Source organism: Callithrix jacchus, chromosome 10, assembly GCF_049354715.1.
Source record: "Callithrix jacchus isolate 240 chromosome 10, calJac240_pri, whole genome shotgun sequence".
NCBI lineage: Eukaryota > Metazoa > Chordata > Mammalia > Primates > Cebidae > Callithrix > Callithrix jacchus.
Genome location: NC_133511.1, coordinates 86,951,304 through 86,970,622, shown reverse-complemented (window position 1 = coordinate 86,970,622; position 19,319 = coordinate 86,951,304). Strand labels below are relative to the sequence as shown.

At 37.0% G+C, this 19,319-nt stretch overlaps 1 protein-coding gene across 6 annotated transcripts in view; it reads right to left on the bottom strand.

The window, feature by feature from the left end:
- NELL1 (neural EGFL like 1) overlaps positions 1-19,319 on the bottom strand; it is a 936,371-nt gene that overhangs the window by 424,634 nt on the left and 492,418 nt on the right. For all 6 annotated transcript variants that reach the window (XM_035266029.3, XM_035266032.3, XM_035266031.3 and 3 more), the window contains one exon: positions 15,026-15,151. In XM_035266029.3, coding sequence (XP_035121920.3) covers positions 15,026-15,151 — 126 coding nt within the window. The remainder of the gene's footprint in view (positions 1-15,025; positions 15,152-19,319) is intronic.

The window sequence follows — 19,319 nt, the reverse complement described above, 5'->3', positions numbered from 1 at the left end:
TGAAGTCCTTGCCTATGCCTACATCCTGAATGGTTTTGCCTAGGTTTTCCTCTAGGGTTTTTAGGGTGTTAGGTCTTAGGTTTAAGTCTTTAATACATCTGGGGTTAATTTTAATGTATGGTGTCAGGAAGGGGTCCAGTTTCTGCTTTCTGCACATGGCTAGCCAGTTTTCCCAACACCATTTATTAAACAGGGACTCCTTTCCCCATTGCTTGTTTTTGTCAGGTTTGTCAAAGATCGGATGGTTATAGAAGTGCGGTGTTGCCTCTGAGGCTTCTGTTCTGTTCCATAGGTCTATATCTCTGTTTTGGTACCAGAACCATGCTGTTTTGATTACTGTAGCTTGTAGTACAGTTTGAAGTCCAGTAGTGTGATGCCTCCTGCTTTGGGTTTTTTTTTGTTTGTTTTTGTTTTTGTTTTTGTTTTTTGCTTAGAATGGACTTGGTTATGCGGGCTCTCTTTTGGTTCCATATGAAGTTTAAGGTGGTTTTTTCCAGTTCTGTAAAGAAGGTCATTGGTAGTTTAATGGGGATAGCATTGAATCTGTAAGTTACTTTGGGCAGTATGGCCATTTTGACGATATTGATTCTTCCTAACCATGAACATGGAATGTTTCTCCATCTGTTTGTGTCCTATCTTATTTCATTGAGCAGTGGTTTGTAGTACTCCTTGAAGAGGTCCTTTACATCCTTTGTTAGTTGTATTCCTAGGTATTTTATTCTCTTTGTAGCAATTGTGAATGGCAGTTCCTTCTTGATGTGGCTCTCTTTAAGTCTGTTATTGCTGTATAGGAATGCACCACGGAATACTATGCAGTGATCAAAAACGATGAGTTCATGTCCTTGGTAGGGACATGGATGAACCTGGAAACCATCATTCTCAGCAAACTGACACAAGAACATACTCAAACACTGCATGTTCTCACTCATAGGTGGGTGTTGAACAATGAGAACACATGGACACAGGGAGGGGAGCATCACACACTGGGGTCTGTAGGGGGGAATAGGGGAGGGACAGCAGGGGGTGGGGAGTTGGGGAGAGATAGCATGGGGAGAAATGCCAGATATAAGTGATGAGGAGGAAGGCAGCATATCACACTGTCATGTGTGTACCTATGCAACTATCTTGCATGTTCTTTACATGTACCCCAAAACCTAAAATGCAATTAAAGAAAAAGAAAAGAAAGAAAAAAAAAACCAAGCTTCTTTCTTGATGTTATAAACTGAGGCATGGAGCACTTAAACAATCTGCCCAACACTCCAAAGCTTGTAAGAGGCAGAGCTGTGGGTTAAATGTAGATTCGATTGGTCACAAGCCCCAAGCTATTTCTTTTCTAACAATGACTATTGCTTGCTGAACATATTGCATCAGCTTTTTTATTTGTTTATTTTTATTTCAATAGGTTTTTGGAGAACAGGAATTGCTTACAGGAATAAGTTCTTTAGTGGTGATTTCTGCAATTTTGGTCTGAATGCACCCGATCTCATTTGCATTAGCATTTTACTCTGTTGCCCAGGCTGGAGTGCAGTGATATGATCTTGTCTCATTACAACCTCTGCTTCCCGGGTTCCATCCATTCTCATGCCTCAGCCTCCTGAGCAGCTGGGATTACAGGCATGTGCCACCACACCCTGCTAATTTTGTATTTTTAGTAGAGATGGGGTTTCACCATGTTAGTCAAGCTGGTCCTGAACTCCTGACTTTGTAATCCACCCACCTTGACCTCCCAAAGTGCTGGGATACAGGCGTGAGCCACCGCACCTGGTCTAAAACCATTTTCAAAAGCACTCTAATGGAGGTTATAGTTGAGCTTCTGGAGTTACAAGGCCTGCTTTCCTATCTTTGAGCCTCTGGAGTTACAAGGCCTGCTTTCCTATCTCTGCCTCACCACCTTCTACCTACAGCTGTAGACAAGTTCCTTAATCTCCTGCATCTCAACATAGATTCCTCACTTGTAGAAGTAGTAATGGGTAACATTTATTGAGCATTTACTCTGTGCTGAGCTCTCTTCCAAGCACTTTGCAAATATTCTCTCATTCACTCCTTGTAAGATTCTAGGAGGATGATGTATCCATTTCCCTGAAGATGATTTGAGTTGGTGCTAAGAATAAATGCCTTATTCGGGGCAGAAATTAGGCCTGCCTGATTCAGAGCCCTGTGTTCTTTCAGTTTCTACACAGGTAACCTCCAGTTCACATTGTAGATCAATAAAAATGGAGATATATTTATTTCTCAAGCACCAGGCACCCAATTACTTCTCAATGCACTCCCACCTAACATCAAATTCTAACCCTATCAGACACCCCATGGAAGGATAAAAAACATTTCCTCTCTACCAATTAGTAATAAATGTCCTTTCTCCCAATACAAATGCTCTTTCCCATAGCATTTAATGCCCATACCTCACAATTTAGAACTCAGTTACATGCCTGATAAAATTATTCCACTTAAATGTAAATTTTATGCCTCCCAAAGAGACCATAATCTCCTAGAGGTCAGAAACCATCTTACAGAATCATAGAATTAGAAAAGTAATAGTTTGTAAAATTATCTTTTTTTCTTAAGAAGCTGAACTCTCTTCAAAAGAAATATTATTTAGATTCCAAGTCAGATTCTTCTGACTGAAAACCACTGAGCTAATTCAACCTTAATCTTTTGAAGTCCAAGAAAAATGTTGACATGGTAATATTCAGTGAGCTGGTAGTAGGGGGAAGGCTGGAATGTATGTTCACTGATTCTCACTCAGTGGTTACTTTCCTTTGGAAATAGTCTTTTCAGTCTCTTCTCAGTATCTCTCTTTGTCTTGACCCTGATGCAGAAAAATCTAGACCAAATGCCTTGTTTCTGAAAACGCTTCGTAAAAAGCTTATGAGAGATAGCATGGTAGGACCCCACTATCAGATCAGCATCTACAATCTACCTATTTTTATTCCCCCAAAAGTTATATTAATATCCTAACCCTTAGTGTGATGATGGTATTAGAAAGTGGGGTCTTGGGGTGATTAGGTTATTAGTGCCCTTATAAAGGAGATCCCAGGAAGAGCTCTCATCCCTTTCATCATGTGAGCACACAGTAAGGAAACATCATCTATGAGGAACAGGCCCTCACCAGACACCTACTCTGCAGGCACCTGGATCTTGAAATTCTTAACCTCCAGAACTGTGAGAAAGAAATTCCTGTTGTTAATAAGCCTGAATTAAGACAGCATCATAATTGCAAGTGGCCTTCAAATGTCATATTGACCATGCAGATTCTCCAGGAACATGAAGCAAAGACATTGCTTTTAATCACTTCAGATCAGAACTATAATCTGTGTAACAAAAGATGAAAGAAACTATCCCTACCAGTTCATAAATATATGTATTTTTAATTTAATAAGGTAATGTTTAAGAGACTTTGGGAAAAATGAACCTACAAACATATGATTATGAGAAAAGTGTTATTAAAATATAATATTTTAAAATATTAAAAATACAATATTTTAATCGTTTATTATATATTTAATATTCATTTAATATTTTATAATATTTTAATAATACTTTTCTCATAATAATATGTATATAGGTTCATTGCCTTATATTTCTTTCCACAAAAAATTTAGAAAAGTTATAGAGTGCAAAGAAAAAGTATCATGTTTAATCATTCACTCAGAGACACCCACTGTTCCCTGTTTATTTGGGAAGGTCTGTGAGGATATTTCCCCTCTGTGTTTCTATGTGTCTGTGCTTGCATGTGTGTATGCATATGTATTCATATATAATTTTTATTTATTATTTGAATTGGAAAATAAAATACATACTTGTTTAAATCATATTATACTGTATGATGAGACTTTTCCACTGACAAATAATATTCTTTTAAACATGATTTTAATATGTATTATGTTCCACTATATGGATATATTGTCATTTATTTAATCAAATTTCACTATTTCATATTTAGGCTGCTTCCAATTTTTTTCTTACAAATAATAAATAAAATAAATGGCCATAATGAAAGTCTTGTTATGTAAATAATTGTGACTGATTATTTCCTTATGATAAGTTACTATAAATAAACATTTCTAGGCCTTTGCATACACAGCATCAAATTAGCCTTGAGAAAGGTTGTATCAATTTACATTCCCATCAGTGATGTATGAAAGTGCCTATGTACTGAACCTTCTCCAGAAAAGGGTGATTGACATATGTGTCTGTCTATCTATATATCTACACACAGATAGTCACATACAGAAATTTAGTATAACTGCTATCTAATTTTCATTTTAATTTGCATTTCTTTTGATCAATCCTAAGCTTGAAAAATGTTTTCAAAGCTGTTAATATACTCTTAGAATTGTGGATCTACACACACATGCAAACACATACATGTAGTCACACACATCTTTATTGACAAAGGAACCCACCTTTTATTTAAAGTAAGTTAGCCAAGCACTATAATAGAAGCTGAGATCTGCCCAAGCCTCAGGGGACAAATCTTGATTCCATTTATCTTTCCAAGATATATTTTATGAATAGATAGGCCAAAGGGGAGCTAGAACAAATTCCAAAACCATCATACTAAAAGCAACAGTAAAAAGTTAGAAAGAATCTGTTTTACTGAGGATGTCATGGAGCAGCCGAATTAACTATTTCTGAAAAAGTTGTCCCCACAGTCATTGTGTTATGTGAGAATTTATCATGTAAGCCAGTTGAGTCATTTGTTATTATTCTGGTTTTTTTTAATTCTTTCAGCTAAACTCACCCAAACCAATATACATACACTATGTCACTTTATCCTTTAACAACTCTGTGAGGATGTACAGTAAATACTGCTGAAGAAGCTAAGAATTTAAATGGCTTTCCAATTTACAGAGTAAGTGACACAGTCAAAGCTTGCCACCAGTAGAATTTATACACTAGACTTTAACCATGAGAATTCAGAGCTTTCATTTTGTCCAAAGAATAGTTAGTATATATTCTGAATTATCTTAGCAAAAGAAAACAAAATCTTAAGACACTGTACTATACTTCTTAAAAGTATGGAAATAATGACAGATGGACAGACAGACAGATAAGTATGTACCATGTCTTTAAGATAGAAATAAAGAATATAAGATAAACTCTGAGGTTGTTAAAGAGAAATATCCACTAATTGTATGACCTGAGCGTGGATGGAGTGGAGCTACAAGACCAGCCTCAACAATTCTGTAAGTGCTAAAGCATCCTTAATCAAACTCCTTCTTTACGATAAAGCTTAATTGTGATTCTGAATGCAAAAATCTAACAATAGAGTGTACAGAAATATTAACAAGCATTTTATGATGAATTTGGGTCAAGGGCAACACAGTATTTAATAGATTTGCTCACAAACACGCTGGGGGCAAGCTCCATCATTGATCCTGGTTGTTCTGCAACGGCCAAAGTGGTTCAGGTTCTTTATAACACATGTAGGAATAAAAAGGAACTCCCACTTAAACCTAGCAAAAAAGTAAAATGCTGGACATGTCTTTCAGACTTATTTTCATCATGAAATTTCAAGATAAATAAGCTATGATATTCTCCCTAAGATACATTTGTTGGACTTAATAAACCCTAACATTACTACTATTACTAAATGAAATAAATACTTAGTGTTTGGCTTTTCCAGTACTACATATGGAAAACTAAAATTGGTCTGGAAAAACAAACTTTCCATGAATTTTTATACCATAATCCTTCTTTAAAGGGGCCTTTTAATTTTTTTCTGTTTTCTTCTTTGACTTCATATTTTTGTATATATGATAGGTAGAGAAGTCCAGTCAAAAAGTGTTTATATAAGTAATGAAAATTTCTATAATTTCTTCAATTCAACTTGAATGGTTGTAAGCTACTATTCTTCTGAGATAGTGGGGTCAATGAAATGTCTCAATCATTTTAAGTGTTCCCACTTCTATCAGTCTCTATCATGTCTCTAGAGGACTCCCAATAACCAAGGCATTGGCACAGAAGAAGCAGCTTTGTACTCAGCCCACGGAACACAAAGGTCACCGTGGACATGCTCCATTTCAGGCACTGCAGCAGTAATATCATAGTTAAAGATTCAGCATCTCCCCAGGAGGTCCCATCTGTAGAGATACCTCACAGCGGTTGTCTATCTAACATCTTACACATCTCAGAGTGCAGCCTTGGAAGCAGGACCTTCCTCCAGGAACCAGCCAAGTCCCTGCTTCATGACTTCCTGAACTCCTCGTTTCTCTCCACTAGCTCAAAGGAATCTATTTCTCATCTATAAAATATAGTGGGCAATTCCTCTCCCTTCTCATTTCCTTCTGATATTCTCTCCATACTCCAACCCTCTCTGTTCTTCTGATCTATGCTAAAGCAGTGGCTCTTGACCTTGACTGGACATTAGAATTATTTTTAAACAAGTCCACCAAAGCTGGGTCCCAACATCAGACCAGACAAAAATCAAAATCTCTAGGGATAGATCCCAGATTCCAAGTGTTATATCCTGAGATGAGAATTGAGAATCTCTGCCCTAAAGGATTAGGACTTTGGAATCCTGCTTTTGGTAGAGTAGCATTCCTCCTCTGAAGGTGTAGGGAAGGAGAGTAACGGAGCCAAGTATCTATTTAAATGATGGGAAGAAAAAAGAAATTTCAGCCAAACAAATCAAAACAACAGATATATAGCTATCATCAGATGTTCTAGGTTGGTTTTGAAATTTGCAAAAGTAGTAGTACATTCTTTATTTTGACTTTTCTTGTTCAATATATTAATAGTTTCTGGTATCTTTAACAAGCAAAAAGTAGCTTTGCGTTCTATAAAGCATTTCATATAGCATATTTTAACTACAGTAAAATAGTCTAGAGGCCTGTGGCCTGTTTCATTCTTCTAAATGTATCACCTCTTCTGAGAGTGAAAGTCAAGCAACTGTCCTGTAACTTGTCCCTTAATGCTCCAGACACCAACGGTAAACAAGGACAAGCATTCTGACACCAGTACATGGTACGAGCCTGAAAGATAATGATGATCAGTGGAAAATTTACCATCTTGCTCAATCAGGTTGGACAGTGTTCTGTTTTAGCTCCATTTCATGTGGCTCCACTCAATGAGAAAATAACAGATATATCATATTTGAAAATATTCTCTATTTCATCAATATACTTGATCAAAATCATAATCAAAATTTCATCAAAAATATTCACATAGTTCATCATAGGAGTAACGCATATTCCAGAGACCTAGCCTGACATTTCTAACAACTAACTATTACTTTTAAGGCATTTAAACTGTTGTCTAACCACTTTTCATTATAGGGTACTTAATTCAAACCATTAAATTAATAGACTATTGTATCTAAGTCTTTAACTAAGTTTGCTCTGACTATTTCAAACATATACTTCCTTTAAGCTTTCTTCTATGCCAATATCAAGAAAATAAAAATCCTTTTAGCAAGGCAATAGAGATCACAGGGGATATCTGTTATCTCACTTGTTCCTTTTATTTCTTACCTTCATGGGAAGCTTTTGGCATAAAAATGAATGCTTACCCATTACTGTCAAGGATCTGTCTTATCGCTGCATGCTTTTGTTGTAAATCACATGTATCCTCCTTTAAAACTGTCTGCGTATCTAATGATAATGTCTTATCAAACAGCAAAAATGCGGGGAGTTTAGTTGGGGATAAATGAAAGTCAGAGGCCAATAAATCAAGCGGGTTGACTATTCCAAAAACAAAAAGCATATGGGGAGAGAAAAACCCCTCCCCTCTGTAACACCACAATTGTAGAAACCTCCTCAAGTTTCAAAATTCATGAAAGACCAAGAACAACTCAGGGATCTCTTACAACAGACAAAACGATTTCAATTTGCATACAAATTCCAAGGCCAAAAACTCGCCCAAGTGTCAGAGGCCAAATGTTTTGGATTTCACCCTTTCAAAGGCCAAAACTTTTCTACAAAAAAAATACAGAGCTCCATATATAACACGTAGTCATGTCAGGGAAACCTCAGCCCCCAGCGGGTAATGATTAAGTTACAGCACATTTTAAAGTTCTAGATAATTATTCTCCATGTCAAACTCTTGGAGCTTTATTATCCCAAAGGATACAACCTTTTTTTTTTTTTTTTTTTTTTTTTTCCAATTTTTAGCAAGAAAAACGTTGGGTAAGAGCTAAAGTTTCCTGTTCTGTTTAATGCATTGCCTTTCTCCTCCATCATGTTTAGCATCCACTGTCTCAAGTGCAGTCTTCTGTAAGTACTCATGGCTGTCAGCACAGAATTGGAAAAGACTATTTTGGTTTTCCTTCTTGGAGACTTGTCAAGTAGTAATAATTACCACAGGGCTGAACATCCAACACTAATCTAAACTCTACTTGATTAGATTTTGAAGCAGGGTTGATTTGGCAAACAATATTTTTGATGTCAAATGAACATTTGAGTTTTCTCATTTGAAGATATTGCCTAATTAACCATGAACTCCCTTGGCACAGACATTATTTTTTAAGAATCTTGGTGGTTATCTTTCTTAACACTTGTGACAGATAATTATTATTTCATACATATTTCATACACAAGTGAATATTTCATGTATAAGTGAAATATTTCATACATAAATGAAATAATTTCATACATAAGTGAAATAATAATTAATCATGCAATAAATCAATGAATCACCAGAGCTGATACATCTTTTTAACTTTAGGATCCCTATTTTTGGTTGAATAAAATTTTTCAGTATGGCTACTGACTTCTAAAAAGTGAGTAGCAAAACTAAATGACACAAAACAGCAAAAGAAAGAAAAAAATATATAACCTTGACCTGGTTATAAAACCAACTGAACAGTGTCAGAAGGCATTGATTGATTTGAGACTAGAATGGTCTTTGGAAATACGGAATGTCAATAAGGAAAATGCTATATCAGGATCCCAGGTCAAACAAAGCATTTCTTTAGGCCTGTCAATTTCTCCCAGCAAATTGTCATCTGGCAACAAAACATCTGAAAAGACATTTACAGTGGCAGTTACCTATCACATACCTCATTTATTACATAGACAAAATGACCACTTAGGGAAAGAAGTCTTCTTTTTTTTTTTTTTAGACAGAGTTTCACTCTTTTTACCCAGGCTGGAGAGAAGTCTTCTTTGCCAATAAAAAATGTCAGAGATTATGGGTGGGGACATAATCTATCTTGGAGAATACAGAGCACATTTGGTCTAATAGGCTTATGTTCAGGACACAAAATAAATGTCAGCATTCCAAAGACTCAAGCTTACTATTAAAGTGTCTAATGAAGGTCCTTGAACCTGGCCTAGAGGCTCTCCTTTCTCCTCTCTCCCATCCATATTCCCCATTGTAAATCCCTAACATACTACAGTCATTGCATGCTAGCATGCCTCCGTCAATTCCAGTAGCCCCCATGGCTTTCAGAAAATATTTTAACACTCCATCTTTGTAATCAAGGGCCGTTTTTCATGTATTTTGCTTGCATTTCTATCATAGCACTTAATAAAATGTGCCTAATTTTATAATTAATTTTTCAGACTACCTACCTACCTTATGAACTGCTGTTGAAAAAAGGTTATCTAAATCAACAGTTACTCATGTCAAAAGAAATTATATTTGTTGGCAATCTGTTAGTATCACCACAGTAGGCATGGGTACCATATGCCAAATATTTCTGGTTTTCTACCATTCCAGGCATGAGGTAGGAGAGTATTTTCTCATCCCTTTGTGGTTGGATGGAACTAGTGACTAGTTCTAATCAATGAGTTGTAAGTAGACACGATTTGCGTAGCTTCCTAGTCTGAACATTTAATGGTTGATGGAGAGCCTCCAAGATCTCTTTTCCCTGTCTTGGTGGCTGGCAATGTTCACCTTAGTGACTATTCCAACAGCTTGCATCCCAAACTGATTATGATATGCAGAACACCCCTGTTAATCAAGGATAGACAAATAGCATAAGCAAAATAAAACTTATCTTAAGTCACTTATATTTAGGGTTGTTAGTATAGAACACCCTATCCTTACTAATAAAAGTGCTATGATAAATACTTTTACATATATTAGTTGGTATTCACTATAACCTGTGGATATGACAGATGTGAGCAATATTTTATAAATGAGGTTTTCAAAAGTGAAGAATTTGCCCAAAGTCAAGTAGCTTTATGCATTCTTTCATACAAAAAATATTTATTGAGCATAGCTTTGTGCCAGTTAATATTCTAAGTAGTCAAGGTATAGTAGAGAACAAAAGGAAAAAGGCTCCTGCTCTCAGAGTTCACATTCTAGTGGAAACAGACAGATAAAAGAATCATTTATAAATAAGAGAATTCCAGATAATAATATGTATTACTCAAAAAATTAAAATCAGGTGGCATGATAGAAAAAAACAGGGTGGCTATTTATATTGATCATGGAAAGCCTCTCTGACGCTTAGGCTAAGAGGTAAACGATGAGAGACTCAATACACAAATATCAAGAGAAAAACACTTCCAAAAAAAAGAGCAATAGTTTATGCAAAGGTCTTAACGAACAGAAACAAGCTTGTTACACAGAGAAAAATACAAAGGTCAGTGAGACTGTGTCGCAATAGACAGAATGGAAATGTTCAAGATAGAAGGGAAAGAAGGAAAATCACATAGGGTTGTATATTGAAATAAGAAATAGGGATTTGATTTTCTATGTAATGAGATACTAGATAGAAGTTTTAAGTAGAGTTGTATAATTTCTCTTTTTAAAAAAATTTCTCTGTCTGCTACGTGAAGAATGGGTTATGGTGGAACAAGACTGAAGCAGAAAGTCCCATGTGATGGCCATGGCTGAAGTCCACTAAGATGTTAATAGGGGAGGTAGACAGAAGTAGACAGACTTAGGATATGATCAACAAGACAAATGCATGGGTTGAAAGTAGAGGGGTGATCAATTTTCCCCAAGTATAACCCCTGGGGAGAGAAAGGAGTTCTTTCTAAATTTTTAGCTAGAAAAACTTGGTAGATCGTGCTTTTGCTGGAATGGGAGAAATTGGGAGAGAAGGAGGTTTGCAGAAGTGGAAGAAAATCAAGTTCTGTCTTACACTTATTAACTATGAGATTCCTACTAAGCATCTATGTGTACATGTTAAGCTGAATATATAATTCAGAACTTCAGAAAAAAGATTGGAACTGGTGTGATAAATTTATGAGTTGTTGACATAAAGATGCTATTAAAGTTCTAAGATTGATGGAGGCAACTAAAAAGAACCTATAGCTAAACAGGGAAAGGGGACCAGGCAGAAACCAGGATACTCTAACCTTTCAGATGTCAGCAGCAGAAGAATTGCTGGGACATTAGGCAGAAGTGACCAGTGACAAAAAAGAAAAACTAGGAAATAGGATGGCACAAAAGCCAAGAAAAAAATGTTCTTCAAAGAGCAAGATGTGGTCAGTTCTGCTAAATGCTGCTGAGACAAGAAGATTGGATTTAGCAAAACAGAGTTCATGGAAGACCTTGATAAATGTATCCTCTGCAGAATGGTGAGTATGGAAGTCTGCCTGGAGAGAGGTGAAGGGGATGTGTGAACTGAGTAAACGTAAGATGATGACAATAACCACAGGCAGTTTTGTTGTGAGGAAAAGCAGAAAAATAGGGCAGCAGGTTGAAAGAAATCTGGTATCAGAGGAAGGCTTTTTAAAGAAAAAAAAAACTTACCTATTTTATGACCTATGAAAGTCCACAGTCCTAACCAAGATTTCTGAAATTCCTGAGAGGAGGCAGAGATGATAGAGATGTGTGTGTGTGTGTATTAGTAAGTGTATGTTGATGAGGGCAGCAGAAAGAACTGTAGCAATGGTCACTCGGTAATGGTTACCTCTGTGGTCCCCACACCTTTTATTTACTTGGATCCTTTCTGTTGTCCACTATATTAGCTTACATTCTAATGGTGGAGGGAGGGCGGTTCTTATGAGGTATTCAGGGTGGGAAGACTTTATTGAAGATTTGAGGATAATGAGGAAAACTCACATAGCATACTATACATCAAAACAATTTTTTTAAAAACTCACATAAAATATTCCTTCTCTTAAAAATCAGCTATACTATCACATGGTTTTCACCAGCCCATTGTCCTCCACAGCACCCAGACTTCTGCTGTCTGACTGATTCCTCTCCCCTCCTTTCTTCCTCTCTTTTGTTCTATTTTCTGTGTTTTCTCTTAGGCACATATACAAATAAAAACTCGTGTGTGTGTGTGTGTGTGTGTGTGCGCGTGCATGCACGCACGTGTGTGTGTGTGTGTGACATGTAGATTTTTATTGGAGATCTATTTACTCTTTTCTGTGTGGTGGAAAGAAGGGCACTTGGGTGCCCACTGATACCTATACCCTTAACTTTAATTCCAAACAGCACAGTCCCCTTTCTAAAAGTAATTCTGGAGCCAGTTCTTAAGATAATACATTTTCCATCTTGTTCCATATATAAACCACCAGACAGAGCACCTAACCTATTAAGGCACTCAACAAGTGCCAGCTCTTGACTTTTTTCCTCAGTAAGGAAACCTGAACAGAGGCAAGCGTTCTAACAGAATTTCAAACAAGGTCTTCCACACAGCAGGGCCTTAATTAATGTTTATTGAGTTGCATAATTGGTGCTCTTGGACTAGAAGAATATTCACTGGCTTCTTCTAAGGGTTAAAAGAAGTTAAGAGCTGCATTTACTATTAAGAATTAAAGATCTAAACATAAGACCTAACACCATAAAAACCCTAGAAGAAAACCTAAGCAAAACCATTCAGGACATAGGCATAGGCAAGGACTTCATGGCTAAAACACCAAAAGCAATGGCAACAAAAGCCAAAATAGACAAATGGGATCTAATTAAACTCCAGAGCTTCTGTGCAGCAAAAGAAACAGTCATTAGAGTGAACCAGCAACCAACAGAATGGGAAAAAAGTTTTGCATTCTACCCATCTGACAAAGGGCTAATATCCAGAATCTACAAAGAACTAAAACAGATTTACATGAAAAAAAAAAAAAACATTCAAAAGTGGGCAAAGAATATGAACAGGCACTTTACAAAAGACATCGATGAGGCCAACAAACATGTGAAAAAATGCTCGCCATAACTGGTCATTAGAGAAATGCAAATCAAAACCACATTGAGATACCATCTCATGCCAGTTAGAATGGCAATCATTAAAAAACCTGGGGACGACAGATGCTGGAGAAGATGTGGAGAAATAGAAACAGTTTTACACTGTCGGTGGCAGTGTAAATTAGTTCAATCATTGTGAAAGACAGTGTGGCAATTCCTCAAGGACCTAGAAATAGAAATACCATTTCACCCAGCAATTCCATTACTGGGTATATACCCAGAGAATTATAAATTGTTCTGTTATAAAGACACATGCACACTTATGTTCACTGAGGCACTGTTTACAGTAGCAAAGACCTGGAACCAACCCAAATGTCCATCATCAATAGACTGGATAAAGAAAATGTGGCACTTATAAACCATGGAATACTATGCAGCCATAAAAAACGATGAGTTTGTGTCCTTCATAGGGACATGGATGAATCTGAAAACCATCATGCTCAGCAAACTGACACAAGAACAGAAAACCAAATACTGTATGTTATCACTCATAAGGTGGGTGTTGAATAATTAGAACCCATGAACACAGGGAGGGGAGCATCACACACTGTGGTCAGGAGGGGGGTAGGGCAGGGACAGCGGGGGTGGCAAAGGTGGGGAGGGACAATGAGGGGAGAAAAACCAGATATAGGTGATGGGGGATGAAAGCAGCAAACCACCTTGCCATTTATGTACCTATGTAACAATCCTGCATGATCTGAACATGTACCCCAGAACCTAAATTACAATTTAAAAAAAAAAGAACAGAGTTATAGGCCCTGTAACTTCACAGCTTTTTAGAAAGTGTTTACTGGTCCAAAAAGTTTTGATCCTTTAAAAGATTAAAATCCTAGCACACTATATTTATGCAGTCTCTCTCTTCTTTTTCTAGAAAGATTAATTTTAATATATAAAAGATAGATAAATGAGATTTGACCTTGTGTGGTCTTCAGAAACCTGCATCAATCTGAACTCTCCAGCCCTTCACTCAAAGAATGGTAACTTATAAATATACATCATTTGCAAAGAAATTTGGACATATAAACATGTGCCCTTAACTTTTGCAACTTTTTGCATGTCTGAAAAGGTCATTCAGAAAAAAAAACAGTACATTAAAAAATAGCACTATTATATTCTGAGTAAAAAAATCCAGTTTTTATATGCCAGTGTGACTGAAAAAAAGAGAAAGATGCAGGCATCAGGAAGACTTACAACGTGACTGAAATCTTAGGTTTAAGGGACCCTTCTATTATAATTTGCAGATTTGGTATTTAAACACATTTTGTCTAAGAGAAAGAAGACCTGGAATCTTCTACCATTCTTATCCAATTTACTGTTCATATCTGTATGCACATGATTGAAAATATATTGGAAAGCCAAACAAAATGCCCCATAACACAAGCACTACTCCGAGACAGTCAGTGACCACTTTAGTGCTAAGGGTTATAGGAAGAAGAGATGGGACACAGACAATAAGCATATATTCATTAAATATAGTTTTGACTGGCTCCCATATACCTCATCTTTGACCACAAAGTACTCCCTGTCACCTCTTTAAATGTAATCCTTGTCTTTCCCAATGGGAACAAAGTACATTTTCTTATCTACAAAAACATCTCATCACAATGAAATGAAAATAATTGACACTTTCTATTTTTAGAACTAGTATCTCTAATTCCTTCTGTGTTACTATAGGCAACTGGGACTTCAGTTTCAAATCACACACACCTGTATGCAAGTACACACACACAGGCAGAAATATTGGGAGTGAAAGTCAATTATGCAGATAATTTTTTTATTATTGCTTTTTTCTCAAAAGGTGAGGTCGAAAAAATAAAGAGAGAACTATTTAGTTAAAAATAGTACTTTGTGCACTAGAAATAAAATGTAACAACACAGATATAATGCACAGAATGGATGAATTAGAAAAACAATACTGCTTCTTAAGGCTCACCTGTACAAGAGAAGTCATCCACACGAATGTATCCTGGGATACAGTCACAACGATATAACCCAGGAATGTTGACACACACAGTATTGGCATGACAGTAATGCATCTTAGCTGCACACTCATCAATATCTGAAGGAACAAAAAAGACACAAGATCATGATTAGTAAAATAATGGAAGAAGAGTGTAATCATATTGCAGATAAATTACAAAAGGTGAATGTCCATTGAAGCCATGAGGAAAAGGAACACATTAAACACAAAAGCTTAAGTGAAAATTCATCTGGGTGCATTAGATCCTATCCTGAGCTGGAAGTGTTTTTAGAATGATGCATGGTGAGACACAATAGGTAAGAACCTAAGAAGTATGAAGACTGAATTTACAACTGTTAGTTTCTTCCCAAGGAGAATACTCTTTTTAAATGCACAAATTCAAGGAGTTCTGTGTCCACTAAGTTGATACTAATGAATATTTATTAGGTTTTCACAGTACATGGTGTAGCTTTTATCAGAGGAATCAAGGGAATCTAGTCCCTCTGCTTGTATGTCTTACTAAGACATGCTTCAACCCGTCTGCTAAAAAAAGATGGTGCAGCCAGTTTCTCCCATGTTGTACTATGAATATAGACAGCCACTGTTGCCTGATACAAATTAATGTCTCTCATCTTTTGACCTGGGGCTCTTCCCCATGTGATAGAATAATGGACTAATTCAACAAAAGATCTTGTTCTCTTTGGGATGGAGTTCAGAGCATCACCTGCTTTCTCGTAAAAGTTCATGATGGTTATTAAAATAACCTGCAACCTTAAGAACAGGGTTTAGCCTTTTCTGGAGATTGTTTTGAAAAATAGATTTATGTTCCTTTTACTCAGACTGCTTGTGTGTGATAGTTAGAGAGAGAACATGAGTACATCATGGGAATCAAAGATAGAAAATATGAGCTCTAGTTCTGGTTCTGATGGTTAATAGCCTATGGCTTGCATTCAACTACTCTGGGTCCCAGTACCATCATCATTTTGTCCCAAGAGTCAATTCTGAACCCAGTGTTTTGTATCTGTAAAGACATTAGCTAATTTAATCCATATGCAATCCCATGACCAAAATACAAACACTACTCCCATTTTACAGTCTAGAAAACGGAGAATTTAAATATCTGGCACAAGTCATCCTGTTAGAACATGCTAGACCTGGGATTTGAACTCAGAAGTTATTTACTATGATTTACTTCATGAAAGCACCTTGAAAACAGTGATTGGTGAAGTACAGTATGTCTATTATGATAATCATTAAAGCTTTAAATATTACTGTCCAGAAACTGAGGATAAAAATGACTACACTGAGTCACTAGGAAACTCATTAATCTATTTATTTTCAAAGAAAAGTAAGTTGATATATTTCCTAATAAAATACATTGAAATAACATCAGATTATTTTCAGGGTTAAAAATCTGACAGTCTATAAACAAAAGTTATGGCTAGGTCATTGAGGTCTGAGAAGGGGACCCACAGTTAGCAAGACTTTCATAACTATGAAATAAGAACAAAACACCAGAAATTAGTGAAATAACTCAGGCAATCAACTTCCTGCAGGCCAGTCACAATCTCAGAGGTTGCTTCCTGGGGAACTCAACTTGTACCAAAAATCCTGATGAAGGCAAGGAATTATTACAGTCAGACCACTGGAATGCAAGAGATAGAAAACTAAAAGGAGTCATAGAGTAGTGTGGTAACATTAAGATTTTGGAAGTGATTTAGTTATTGTTGCTTATAAGGTCTTTGGCAGAACTATGAAAGGCTGGTGTGGGAGGAATAGATATAGCAAGTGAGAGGTTGGGAACAAGAAGAGAAGACAGGTATTAGAGAGGGTTGCTTGACATTAGTGTGTTGTTCATAAAATATTACCAGTGTTCCTCTCTCTGGGCACACTGCACAATTACATTTCACCATTCTTTTCAAATTGATGCATGGTTTAAATTAATCTCATGACTGAGCATGAAATCTGAGTGGAAGCATATCACTTCTAAGTGGAAAGATTAAGAGCCATCATTCAGCTTATCACATTTTCTTGTTTCTGCCTTGTAACTCACAGAAGCAAAGACATGTAGACTCTTTAAGCCTGGGCCCCCAAGTGAGGAGCAAGCCATGAAGGAAGCACCACATACATGTTGTATGAGCTAGAAATATGCCTTTTTTGACTTTAGCCACCATGCCTTCTCTGACTGGTGCAGGGCATGGTGGCACGTGCCTGTAATCCCAGCTACTTGGGAGGCTGAGGCAGGAGAACTGCCTGAACCCAGGAGGCGGAGTTTGCAGTGAGCCAAGATTGCGCCATTGCACTCCAGCCTGGGTAACAAGAGCGAAACTCTGTCTCAAAAAAAAAAAAAGTTATCTCAAAAAACAATATCATTAAGCTTCATCTTGAAAGATGAACAAGAATTCATCAGATAGAGAAGAATGTAGGGAAACTAAAGAGGCTAAAGTTTTTGTTGAGTTAGAAAAAGAAAGAATTATTAAGTCGTGTAAACTCAAAGAACATTCGTTAGCCTTCTACTAAGCCCAGAGGCGGAGTGAGGAACAAAACGCCACATAGACATCACAGACTGGCAAGACATTGAGGGAAATGTGTAATAAATTCTACCCAGGATGTGAGACCTTTCGACAAGGGGAATTTGACCTACTCTGAGAGAGTCAGAGGAGGATTCTCTATGGTAGCGATGCTTCATCTGAGACATGAAACAAGTGAAACAGGCCAAGGGAAGAGGAATAACCTACCAGACAGATAAGAACGTTTGAGAAGACTTGTTTACAAAAAGGAGCTTTGCCTATTTGAAATGAAACTGGAAAAATAAGCTTGGGCCAGGTCCTGTGTGGACATTAGTGTGCTGCTCATAAAATATTACCAGTTTTAGATCCTGCCAGGCCTTGTAGGCCATGTGAAAGAGCTCAGACTTTCATCAGGGTAGTAACACAATTCAATTTCTCTGTTTTAAAAATATCACTCTGGCTGTAGTGAAGAGAATTGATTAGAGCAGGGCATGCTGAAGGCTAAATCATGCTGGTATTTTACTCACAGAGATACAGCCACACTGAACTCCATCTCACTCAGCTGGGATGCCCAGCCATCCTTTAAGATGAGAAACTAGTCAGGACTTGCCTTACAGGCAATTCAATCTTTGGCCCATGGGCCACAGCTGCCAACCAGCCTGCTGACTGCAATGAATGTTTCCTTGTCACGGACCCTTGTCAATACCTCCCAGAGAAACCTCCTAGCTCATTTCCCTTAGGCCATCACAAGCTGCTGAGAGGCCTCCGCCTCATCTAGATTTGAGGGAGTTACTTGGCTATAACAAGCTTATTTTGAATCAAACCAGCGAAGCTATTTCCTTGTTTCATAAGATTCCAAGGCCTGAATAAAAATATTTTCAAAAACCAGACAAAGGATGGTTAGAAAACCCCAGTGAGAAATATTCATGTGGATTCAATCCAATCCTTGCTCTCTACATGTTATCAACACCCCCATGCCCACACATCCCTGCTGCTCTGCTGATGTGTTTGTGAGTAGGTTTTTACTTTATACCATTATTAATTTCAGCTCTTGCATATCTAATAATTTCCTGGTACTAGTCCAGAAAAAGCACTGAAATAAAGATGAAAAGTTGACAAATGTACCAGAAAATTAAACTGTCACAATCTTGCCTTTGTTGCTTATTCTTCATCATGTAACCACCAGATATAAAAGCTACCTTGTGGTAAAAATGGTGGGGACAGCAGAGGGAAAGTGAAGTGGAGTAATCCAGCTGAGCCTCTTGAGACAAGAAGATAAAAGGAAGGAAGGAACTGGCAACTCCTATGGTTTTGGGATGGGGACAGGGGATGGAACATGTTTGCAAAAGATTGCATCTCCATCCTCAGGGAAACACACAACCCAGCAGACAATTTCAATAGGATTTCAGGGAGTTTCAAAAGCAAATCTGATTATATGATTATAAATGGCATCAAAAAAGAATTAACATCTATACAGAGCTGGGTTATCCCAAGAAAACAATCTTCAGAAATAGCAAACAATTGAGATTTTATAAATGAGCCTAGGACAAATGCTGCTTTTTGTTCACAGAAAAAAGGCTCTGAAAGGTAATGAATAATTACAAAACAGAAATTGTAACTACCTAATGAAAGACTGAACTGACATTCAAGAGAGAAATTGAGTTGGACCAAAGCAATAAGTATGCTAACCACAGGCTTGAAATGCAGTCTGATCTTTGCCTAGGTGGCAAGAGTGCTCTGCCTGAAGCAGATAATCT